Consider the following 12994-nt stretch of genomic DNA (forward strand, 5'->3'; position numbering starts at 1 on the left):
AACTTTATACCAAAATATCCACTCAACTCCAAGAAATTCCATCGGTTAAGCTGGAAAGTGTTATGACAGTCATGCGATTTCCTACTCAAAACTCCAGCCATTAAAATTAGATTTTTCACCATGAATTTCACATGCAATTCCAGATAATGAATATACCACCACCACCCCCCAAAGCAAACACTCTACCTAGAAATGTGCTTCTCAGAAATGGAGAAGATGCTTGTCAGAGATGGGAATCGAATAGCCTAAAAACTAAATCTACCATGCAATGCAAGAACATGTCTACCATGCAATGCAAAATTAGACACAAAATACTGAAATTACCTCAAACTATGGCTTGAATCCCTAACTTCTCGGTTTCCCCAAGCTTCAAGATCTGAACTCCACCCACCACCCAAGCTTTGAAGCCCTAATTTCTGATTTGTTGCCACCAAGCCAACACAACAGCCGAATTAGGGATTTGCCTGGTGCGAGCTCAACCAAGTTACCCAAATGGGTGCGAGTTCATGGACGGCAATTGACTCAAATTGGTGGTGCGAGCTTGAAACAGAGAGAGAGGACAAAGGCAGAGGACAACAAGAGAGGGAGAAGATGTCTGAAATAAAGGCGGTACTAATGACGCCAAAGTAAATTAGTCAAGCCTCTTGAATTTTTCAATTTGCCGCGCTACTAATAGCAATTTTTGTGTGCTTGGGCAAAATTTCGTTAAAGCTATATAACAACTAAAAATCTTGTTAAAGCTATATACAATATAATATAACAGCTAAAAATTTTGTTAAAGCTATATAACAACTAAAAATGTAACAAATAAAAATTTTGCAAGAGCTATATACAATATAATATAACAATCAAAAATTTTGTTACAACTATATAACAACTAAAAATATAACAAATAAAAATTTTGTTAAAGCTATATATAGTGTAATATAACAACTAAAAATATAAAAATAATTAAAAATTCAAAAGAAGCTAACAAAAAACATTCTTTTAATCAAAATGTTTTCGCTTACTCAATTTATTTTATGCTGCTAGCAATTATGTATGGCTTGTAGTCTAACAAGCCATTGGAAGGATCGAATTAGTTTATGAAACAAGAAAATTAACTTGTGAATACATGAAGTTTCCATTGACAAACATTGGGATTAGAATTGATTGAACATAAACATTGAATATATATATATATTCAATGTTTTCAATTCAAAGCAATTGCCATTGAACTTTGTGTTAATTAGAACTTACTATCACTTACAAGATCTTAATATTAAACTTTTCAATGATTAACCTTAGGCTTACACTTACAACGCATTGATTGAACATAAACATATATATATATATTCAATGTTTTCAATTCCTAAGCAATGCCATTGAACTTTGTGTTAATTAGAAACTTCCTATCACTTACAAGATCTTAATATTGAACTTTTCAATAATTAACCTTAGGCTTACACTTACAACGCATTGATTGAACATAAACATATATATATATATATTCAATGTTTTCAATTCCTAAGCAATTGCCATTGAACTTTGTATTAATTAGAAACTTCCTATCACTTACAAGATCTTAATATAGAGATAACACAAAGATGCCTTTCACTGCATTTTTACCATCTAGAATGTGAATTATCATATGATCTCCATGTGTCATGCCAAGATCGCCCGCTTCTGCTTCTTTCAAACGAACTGGAAAAATTAGATTGCCTCCCAGACCAGTGCCCTCTATCATATGGAGAACTGTAAGAATTCCTAATTTCCTATCACTTACAAGATCTTAATATTGAACTTTTCAATAATTAACCTTAGGCTTACACTTACAACGCATTGATTGAACATAAACATATATATATATATATATATTCAATGTTTTCAATTCCTAAGCAATTGCCATTGAACTTTGTGTTAACAAGCGAAACTTCCTATCACTTACAAGATCTTAATATTGAATTTTTCAATAATTAACCTTAGGCTTACACTTACAACGCATTGATTGAACATAAACATATATATATATATATATATATTCAATGTTTTCAATTTTCCTAAGCAATTGCCATTGAACTTTGTGTTAACGTATTGATCGGTTTGATCGATTTGATCGTGCTTGATCGGTTCGATCGTGTCTCCTTTTCACTTTGAAGGATAATCTAAAATTGTGACTAAACCGATTAAATTCGATCAAAGATCAGTTGGATTAGAAAGCTCAATCGGAATTAACTTTTTGTATTGTTATTGGTTTTAAAAATAATTTTTTCATGGTATTAAAAAATTATTTAAGAAATTTATAGATTAAAGTTTCAAAATATTTCTATTGATAAAAAATTAGACCTCGGGTTATTGGGAAAAAGAATTGGCCATAATATAATGATTCACAAATGTAATATTACAGCTTACAATTAATGGAATTGCTTATAAAATAATGACCAGTATTTATGCAGCCCATTGGGCTCTTAAAATGAGTAATGGGTTCCTTGGAAAGTTGGATAGTTTTATGTTTGGTCTGAAATGATTTGCACATTCCGTACGTTGCCAATCATCTTCTTCTCCCCAAATCATAGCCTCGATTGCCAATTGTTGTCATGCCATTAAAAGAAAAATCATTCCAATACCATTTTTATGAATAAGACTGACGATTACTAACCAAGACTAGAAATCCAAAAACTAGACCATAGGAGTATCAATGAAAGAAAGGCCTTAAAGAGACAAATTAATACACTAGTTTTAACTAATAGCACCAAGTCTTTTATCACATCTGTCAGAAGGCTTAACATGACACCGAGAGCACTAAACTCAAAGCTTTGTAAATGCCTTCAAAACTAAGAATGTCGGTCATATTAGTAAAATACAAAAAAAAATGATTAAAACCATCGACAAAAGGAAATAAAGCCTAGGCCTAGCAATTAAAACAGAGAAGAATAGGGCCAGTAAGCTTCAAAGCTATAAAAGATTCTAAATCAAATTATATTGGGACAAATCAACTTCAATCCCAAGTCCATTCTTACGAACCCAACTAATTTCCTCATTTTCATTCTCAACAACAGGATTGCCAACATCACTTTGCAAATATGTGTCAACATCCATAGTTGTGCCCATGTTATATCCAGCTCTTGCAGTGGTAGAGATAACCACTTGCCAATCCTTATCAGTTGGATCTTCCACATAAAAAACTTGTGATGCTTGTGAAGCGAGTATAAATGGCTCAACATGAGGCCTCACGTTTGCAAAATTGACTAAAGTAAACCCATTAGCATCTTGTTTCATTCTCGAACCATTTGATATCCAATCACATTCGAATAACACCACCCGATGACCTCCGTAAATTAATTCAATCATATTTTTCAAGACGCCGAAGTAAACTAGTTCACTCAAAACTGGATTTTGATCCCTTATACTTGCAAAACTGGATGTTGTTGCATTGACTGTAACACCACTATTCTGCGTTTTTCTTTTCTTCTCAACTTCTTTGGTGTGAAACCGAAATCCATTAACAACAAACCTGTCATGTTGGATTCCAACAACATCTGGACCTTTAGCAAGGAACCTCAACTCTCTCAACACCGAAACATTTTGAGGAAGTTCTAACTTGTCAATCTGTAAAAAAAAAAAGAGTAAATAAATAAATAAAAAAAAGATGAAACTATATTTGAAGTCCTACAATTCAAATTGTACTTAATATTCAGAATTTTACTTACATGTTCAGCAAACCAACATGCAAAATTTTCGCTGTGCAAGCGCTCTTTTAGATGCTGTGGAATTTGAGGATGTCATTCTTCTATCAATATACGATGCTGCCTAGAAGTACATGAGTCAAAATTGTAATCATGCATTGAATTCTACAATAAAATTTTAATGCATCAAGTTGTAGTTGAACTTACTCTATGTAAGGTGTGACAGCATCACAATTAAATAAAATATACTGATGTGCTTTACTCAAGATATGAGCATCAAAGACTGTTGGCTTGCCCCTCCCCAAAGGATGTCCTGATTCAGAGAATATATCTAAACCATCTTCAATTTCCTTATGTACTTCTTCATTTCTGCTTGGACGATTGAATTTTGTCTCAACATAGTCCGCAAGATACAATGAGCAAAAGTTAATGCATTCTTCTGCCAAGTACCCTTGAGCAATCGAACCTTCAGGCCTACTTTTATTTCGAACATAAGATTTTAATGTTCCTAAGTACCTAAAGTATCATCATTCCAACCTCTCTAATTAGTTCCACAAATCAAAGAAAGCAAAAAAGGAATAAACATTTAAGGCATAATGAGAATTACAAGCAGTACCTCTCTATAGGATACATCCAACGATAATACACCGGCCCACCTAATTTCACTTCAGTTGCCAAATGAACAACTAAATGCACCATGACATCGAAGAAGGTTGGTGGGAAGCATTTCTCAAGATCGCAGAGTATGACGGCAATTTCACTTTCCAAACGAACCACATCTTGAGGACAAATAACTTTAGAACAAAGCTGCCTGAAGTATCTACTCAATCGAATCAAAGGATAGCGCACTGATTTTGGCAAAGTCTTTTTCAAAGCTATAGGCATCAATTGCTGCATTAGGATATGATTATCATGACTTTTAAGCCCTGAAATTCTTGGTGATTTTACTCGAACGCATCTTGAGACATTAGCTGCATAACCATCTGGAACTTTCACTTTTTTAGCACATTGCAAAACATAGTTTTCTGTTTTTTATCCATTGCAAAGGAAGATGGAGGTAAGTACACCTTTCCAGGTTCTGTCTCAATGGGATGCAGCTCTTTTCTTATTCCCATTTCTCTCAAATCACGGCGGGAATTATAATGGTCCTTTGCTTTATCCTCAATATCCAGCAATGTCCCCCAAATATTTTCACAAACATTCTTCTCAATGTGCATGAAGTCAAGATTGTGTCTTAAGACATTATCTTTCCAATATGGCAAGTCAAAGAAAATACTCCTCTTTTTCCAATTGAAAGGCAGCTTCGGATTACCTTTCACAAGTTTTCCAAATTTAATTTGCAAGTCTCCCAATTCACTCACAATCATATCCCCGGTTTGCAATGGTGGTCGCTTTCCATGTTCTTCGGTGCCATCAAAGAATTGGGCTTGCTTTCTAAATTTATGCTTACTATCTAAGAATCTCCGATGACCATATAGCAATATTTGAAACTATGAGTCAACCGTCGTGCATGAGTGAACTTGTGACAAACAGGACAAGCATATTCACCTTTAGTGCTCCAGCCAGATAACATTGCATATCCAGGGAAATCACTAATGGTCCACAACAGAGCTGCATGCAATTGAAAATTTTCTTTTTGGGATGCATCATAAGTTTGAATGCCAAAATCCCACAATTCGGTCAATTCTTTAACTAGAGGCTGTAGATAAACATCAATATTATTCCCAGGAGAGGATGGTCCGGGTATTAACAAGGACAACATGAAGTACGGTTGCTTCATACACATCCACGGAGGTAAGTTATATGGTATTAAAACTACAGGCCAAGTACTGTGTGTAGAACTCATGTTGTTGAATGGATTAAACCCGTCAGATGCCAACCCCAATCTAACATTTCGACAATCCTTAGCAAATTCTGGATGTAGATGGTCAAAAGTTTGCCAAGCTGGAGAATCAGCTGGATGTCTCATACAACCATCTTTTGTACGTTTTTCCTCATGCCATCTCATTTGAGATGCAATTTTAGAAGACATAAATAGTCTTTGTAATCTAGGTTTTAAGGGAAAATGCCACAACACTTTTTGAGGAATTTTCCTTTTTTCCCCAGTTGGATCATTTTCTGAAGCAACCCACCTAAGCTCGTTACATGTTTCGCATGAAGTCCTTTTCTCAGCACTACCCCAATAAAGAGAACAATCATTAGGACATGCATCGATCTTTTCATAACCCAACCCCAATGTATTCATCAATTTCTCAGCCTCATAGTAAGAAGACGGCAAATTAGTCATGGCCTCTGGAAATGCTTCTCTCAACAGCTCAACAAGCATATTAAAAATCTTGTTACTCATCTTACCCAGGCATTTTAGGTGAAGCAAACGAATAATGAAAGACAATTTCGAGAAATTTTTGCAACCCCTGTACAAATCCTGTTGAGAATCATCAATCAATTTGTAAAATTTTTCAGCCTCTGAAACAGGAATGTCCCCTTCTCTATTCAATTCATTTGTTCCATGTGGTATCTCAAATACATCATGGACCAAGTCTTGCATGTCATTAGTCCCATTTGAAACCCCAGTTGATGTATTTTCAGAATTAGATGTGGCTTCATTGTAGTTTGAAAGTTCTCTATGTGCTATCCAATTATTATAACCCTTGATAAATCCTACCACTTTCAAATGATCATATGCTTCCATTTTTGTCACACAAACACCCATGTCGCAATCTTTGCAAGGACACAAAATCTTTCCGTCACAACTTGATCTAGAAAATGCAAAGTTTAGAAACATTTGAAGTCCTGTCTCGTACTTTTCACTTGTTCTTGGAAAATCCATCCATCTTTTATCCATACTTTGAATATAAATAAATGTCCTCCAACAAGCTTCCAAGAGCATGCAAACAACAACTACACATTAGTACTTAGAAAACTAGACAAATCCCATAAAATCATTGAGAATAAGAAGCGCCCTGATTTTTTAAACTCAGGCCATGGCTTACAAGTCCCTAATTTCAAGTTCAAGAATTTACAGTCTACTAAATAAAGCAGCCCAGCAAATAAAGGAAATCAACAAAATGCAAAATTTCTCAACAATCTGTAAAAACAGAATTTGCAAGCAAGCGGATAGAAATTTTATTTACCTAATACCAGAACAAAGCCCTTCGTACCAACTCCTGCACTCGCGTCTTCGCAAAACTCCTAACTTCAATCTGAAATGTCAAAGGTTAAACAAACACATGAGCATGAAGACTAAAGGTGAAATTCAAGAATCTTACTAAATTTCCATCAAAGTATAGATACATCTCTGGTGTGTAGTGAAATGTGAAAGAAAGAAGAGAATCTATCTAGCTTTTTATTTTATACTCATAATTTTTTTTTGGTCCCAGGAGTACAATTTCATGCACATAATCATAAAAATCAAGTCAACTGTGGGAGCAGAAAAGGAAATTAAACATTCTCCTCATTGTTGATTCATTCCCTAATCAGCTGACTACATACAAGAAATAGAAGTCATGAAAACTTTGCCCAGCTCTTCCTCTTGATTATTGAGTGGAGTGCAAAATTTTTAGGACTTCTGGATTGAGGACTTTCCCGTATCAAAATTTGAAATTATCCTTCAGGTAACATCAATGAACATTACTGGAGGTAAAGAGAGAAGCAGGAAGAAACAGAGCTATGCCATTACTGGAATGCAGAAGCTCAAGCTATTTGTAGCAAAATGGAGCTATCGATTTCTATATGCAATGCACATTGGCTGCTAAGAGAAACCGTTAATGCACTTTGAACACCACAGAAAAGAAAATCATTTGGATGATAGGAAGAAAGAAACTTACAATTAAACATAAGAGAATGCATGCAGCAGCCCCAGGGAACAAAGCGTACCAAAAGTTGAGGCGATGCAGTTTAGGAGCATCAATGAACAACAGAGGTAAGCCGGCAGCTGCCATTAGTACATATGATGTCCCATTTTAGTACAAGAACAAGATTTGGCAGGAAAAGGCTACTGAGATTCATGAGTGTTTAGTTAGATACCAGGTGGATGTATTGCACGAGTGCAGATCATGAATGCTATGTCATCCTGAACTGGGAGGGGTGGAAGTTCAACAAGAAAATGGATAGGGGAAGAAAAAAAAGAAAAAAGACTAAAAAATACAATACAGTTTTACAACTATGTTTCATATATTAACATTAAAAGAGATTCACAGAAAAAAATGAAAAACAGGGGGGAATTGACATTTTATCGAACAGGTTATGGGCAACAGCTTCATTGTGTTTACCACTTCAATTTTGGAACAAGATATGCGCGCCTGAAGTATCTTCCCGCTTTCCCAATGTAGAGCTCCGTTCTTCAGCTTTTACTTCCTGCCTGCCCTTCCAGATGTCTTAGCCGAGGGATTTAAAGTTGAGGTTAGAAAAGATGAAGATGGTTGTTTGCGGAGATAGCTTCGATTGCTACCAACATTCTGGACTGGCCGAGAATGCTTGTATGCTGAGAGGTGAGAGAGATGAGAAGAAGAAAATTTTCACCAAGTCCTTTTGCCGGCAAAATGAAACTTCACAGTACTTCAGCAAGTGTTTTGGAGCCAAAATAAAACGATGTCGTTTTCTGTGTTTTTTCATTTTTTTTTTGGTTCATCTCACAGTTTCCAGAGTGTCATCATAGGTAGCCTAAAGGCACATTATTATTTGTATATCATGATAAAATAAAAAAATTATAGTACATATTATTGAATTTATTAATAAGTGTCATGATATGTTTACTATAATGGCAGAAACCAGCAAATGTCCTTATAGACATGTCAGGAAAGGTCATTTTTGTTGTAGTGACAAATGATCAAAATCAATTACAGCCTCCGTATTATTATTGTTAATGTCAGGTTTCACTTTTTTACCATCCCCAATTGGAGTCATGCTACAATATTTCCTTCCAAACTTTTCATCTTTACCCTCAGAGGTGCATGTCACAGAAGTTACTAAAAATTTTAGTAAGACCCACTATTAAGTACCCATTTGGAAAATCTAGTGGTGTGTGCAAAACAACTTCTAATGGCAAGGCTTATGTTGGTTTGTAAAAAATGCATGTGTGGAGGATGGGACCCTTGGATTTATTATAAAATAGAAAAAACAAACATTATCTGACTACGGGCGCAAATTTGGAAGCAAAATCTCGGTTGTCCATAATGATCTACTGTATATTAAAAAATTGAAAAAATCGTTCAAAACGTCTCTCACATTTTGCAAGATGATTTTTTTCGTCCCTCACTTTTAAAAGTGTAATATTACGTCCTTTATGAATTCACATTGATTAATTTTGGTCCTTACCTAGATTTTTAACTAATTTTTTGTCAGAATCCACCAAGTACCTTATACATGATCATTTATTAAGAGCAAAATTATCAAATCAAATTTTACATAATTCGATTCATAGTCCCTTACATTTTGCAAAATGAATTTTTTCGTCCCTAACATGTTACAAAATGAATTATTTCGTCCTTCACATTTTATAAAATGAATTTTTTCATCCCTAACATTTTTCAAAATGAATTTTTTCATCCCTCATTGATCATGTGTACGAATAGCTTTTTTTTTCTCTTTAAATCCATATATATATATATATATCTATTTGATTTCACCTGAATAGTATGAATAACATGTAATATATCTTTATTTGATTTCACTAAAATAGGCCAATCGTAGTTGTATACATGCTATTCAACATATATATACGGGGGTTTAAAACTAACAATTTTGTTTTAGACCATATATATATCTAGATGATTTTACCATGTGAACCTATTTAACCTTTCTCTTTTGATAATAATTTATTTATTGAGTTGTATAATAATGCCATCTAATTAATAGATCCTAACTTAAATTCTACAGTTGTACTAACAAATTGCAGTTTAAATTTGAAATTTCTACTCGCCATTTTTAAAACCAATATTTGAATTACTTGCCTTGTAATTGTATTAAAATTTGAAAGTGCTAATGAGTTACTTCTTTTTGTCATACTTTTCCTTTGTTTATTTTTTGTGTCCAAATTTAATTCGATATAAACACTCGATAATGTTTAGGATTAAATGTCTTCTTTGTTTTCAATTTTCGAGTAAAATGAAATGATTATGAGTGAACAATATGAATAGCATGTAATATATCTCTATTTGATTTCGCCAGGTGAAATCAAATAAAAATATATTACATAATATTTGAACTGCTCAGGTGAAATTAAATAGATATATACATGTGTTTAAAAAAATTATTCGCACACATGATCAATGAAGGATAAAAAAATCCATTTTGAAAAATGTGAAGGATGAAAAATTCATTTTGTGAAATGTGAGGGGCGAAAAAATTTATTTTGTGAAATGTGAGGGACTATGAATCGAATTATGTAAAATTTAATTTGACAATTTTGCCCATAAAAAATGATCACGTGCAAGGCACATGGTGGATTCCAATCAAAAACTAGTAGGAAATCTAGGTATGGACCAAATTTGACTAATATGAATTTGTAAGGGATGTAAAATTACACTTTTAAAAGTGAGGGACAAAAAAAGTCATTTTGCAAAATGTGAGAAACGGTTTGAACGATTTTTCCTAAAAAATTGTAGTCTCAAGAAATGTCCTAAATTTGGGATAGAGGCAGCACATAATTGTTTTACTAACAGTGAAAGAATGGGGACAACTGACAAGAAGCTCCAAAACTTGGGCTGTGTGAAGAATTTCAAAACCTGAGGTGGGTATTTTCTTGTTATTCAAACCAGCATGAAGCTATACCAGTTTGTTGGATAATTTGAAGTGGGCATGGCTTATTGAAAATGGAAATGGTGACCATGTAATGATTTATGTAAGCACAGATTACTGAGCTACAATCTCCCAGACCTGATTGACCAAACATGATGACTGATGAGAAACAGCCTCCTGGGAAGTGATTTGCATCAAAAATATATCACTGGGTCGAGTTATCCACAAAAAGATTGTAATCACTTAGCTTCACTTTGCTCAGCTTGATGTTCAAGCCTCACTTCCATGTACTGTACTACTGCTGCCACATGAAGTAGAGATTCCCTGTCCAGGCTGCCAAGCCTTTGGGTGAGGGAGTATACCGCTCTTTGAAAACAATGAACTAACAGAACCACTGGAACCCTCACAGAAGACATTCAACTGGAGAAGGCATCCTTATTGGATGACAAATTAAGTTCAGGCCTTAAGTCCAATGAGAAGGATGATGGAGCCAAAGTACCCATTGAAGATCCAACAGCGTAAGGAGCAACAGGCACATCAGCAAGAGAAGATGCAGATGGACTATAGCTTAGAGACCCATTGGGTGATCAAACATGCATGAACGCCCAAATTTGGATACTTCATTTTGTAAATAGTGATGACAAACAGCCAACACCCGGACGTAGAGGTAGACCCCCGAGGCTAAGGACAAGATTTGCCTTCTGTGCACTCCATTCAGGTTGGTGATGATATCTACAGAAAGGCCAAAATTTACAGTACCCAGTTTTCATATAATACTGGCATTCAGGTTGGCCAGGACTTTCTGAAACTGCATGCTCCTTGTGGATGCTACCTGAAGGACCTGCGGCAGGTGGAATAGATAGATACTGTCCTTATATGCTGGGTGTTGAAGGAGACAACTGAGTTATTCCATAAACAGGACCAGCTCTCACTACAGGTTGAGTACTGGCAGTGGCTGCAAGACTTCAGGCGCCAGGTAAAAGTCCAACCCAGAACAGGAACCATTCCTGCATGGGGGGGATATGATTGCTCATAAAAGAAATCATGAGATGCAAATTTATTTGCCCTGTGAAGTACAATTTGGATTCGAAATTCAACTGAATTTTATTATTAATTGTTAGTTGCCCAATACTGTGAAATTCTCTGATGAGATTTAACAAAAATGTACAAAATCTCTCGAACCAAGTTTTAAAGTATTAATGCTATTGTTCATGCTTGTTTCATCTGGGAAAAGCATCAGGTGTTTAAATAGTTTCTTATTTAAAATATTGTTCTTTGTAAAATGGAAGCTATGGAATATTTCTACTACGTGCAATAAACGTGCTTTCAAAAAAAAAAATTCTGAACACTAATTTAAAGTCATTTTGTCTGTTAATAATCAGTGAACTTGCATAGCTTATTTCATTTACGTTATGAGTATAATTCAGATCACTATATTGGCCAAACCACTTGACTTCATACATGTCTTTTTTATTCCCCCCTTTTTTGGTGAAAAGGAATATGAAAATGTTCACAGAAAAGAGTTTGAATGCTTAGTTCCACAGATATTAATTCGAAATTGGTGGGTTTTCTTTGAACAGTTCTTTAAATTGGAAATGAATGATAGAGGTCCGAGATTTAGCTGAGGGGGCTATTTTTTGGATTTTGAAAGATGGCTTGGTTAATTTCTGGTTTGATAATTGGGATCATACAGGTCCTTTATATAATACTGCATCAGTAATTGCAGATCATCGGGTAATAGACTTTGTTCGAGATGGAGTTTGGGATCAAAATCTGTTAAACCAGTCACTGCATTCGGTTGTGGTCAGTCAGGTTTCACAGATTTCTCCTCCCTCCTTTCACGCTAATGATGATATGGTTTGGTCTCTTTTAACTACAGACAAGTTCTCCATGTCTTCGCCTTCACCTAGTGAGAAAAGCAAGGAAATCCTCCTTGGCGTTTGTGGATATTTGGCCCTCGAGTATTCCTTTAAAGGTTTTTTTTTCATCCTTCGGTGCTTATTTAATCGTTTGTCTTTGCTTGATACACTAAGTTTGGGATCCATGGTCAGTCTAAGTGTTGGTGTCGCGCAAATCCAGCTTTAGAGACTTTTGATCATGCATTTAGTGATGGGCAACTTGCTGCTTTAGTATGGAGTTTCTTTGAAGGTGTGGTTGGCATTTTGTCTTTGGGTTCTGCTAGTTAATTGGTGGTTGCAACCAATTACAAACCCTTTACTGGTTTTTATACATAGAGTAGTACTTATCTTCGTTTGCTGGATTTTATGGAAGGTGGGGAATGAGGCATTTTCTGAAGGGCGTTCCTCGTCTCTTCATCATCTTTGCAAACAAAATTTTAAGGGTGTTGCTAATCCATGTGCTGTCCAGTTCAAAGGAATTGGATTTGTCACTACATCTTGGGAGCAATTTTACCAGTCAGCCTCTTCTTTCAAGAAGAAAGTTGGGCCAAATCCTGTGAGATGGATCAGTCCACCTGCTGCTGATTTTACACTTAACTCAGATGGTTGTTCAGAAGGTAATCCAGGACTTAAAGGTGGCAGAGGGGTTGTTTAGAAGTTTCTTTTTTTTTTTTTTTTTTTTTTTTTCAGAAG

The 12994-nt window shown here is 35.0% G+C and overlaps 1 protein-coding gene across 1 annotated transcript; it reads right to left on the reverse strand.

Annotated features, from left to right (window-relative positions):
* Positions 1 to 4657: 4657 nt before the first annotated feature.
* On the reverse strand, positions 4658 to 6378 carry LOC113772090. Its single transcript, XM_027316637.1, has 2 exons — positions 5214 to 6378; positions 4658 to 5118 (listed from the first exon to the last, which is right to left on the reverse strand). The coding sequence occupies exons 1-2, from the start codon at positions 6376 to 6378 to the stop codon at positions 4658 to 4660; spliced, it is 1626 nt and encodes a 541-aa protein (XP_027172438.1).
* Positions 6379 to 12994: the final 6616 nt, after the last annotated feature.

The sequence above is a fragment of the Coffea eugenioides genome, chromosome 1 (genome assembly GCF_003713205.1).
Source record: "Coffea eugenioides isolate CCC68of chromosome 1, Ceug_1.0, whole genome shotgun sequence".
NCBI classification, from domain to species: Eukaryota; Viridiplantae; Streptophyta; class Magnoliopsida; order Gentianales; family Rubiaceae; genus Coffea; species Coffea eugenioides.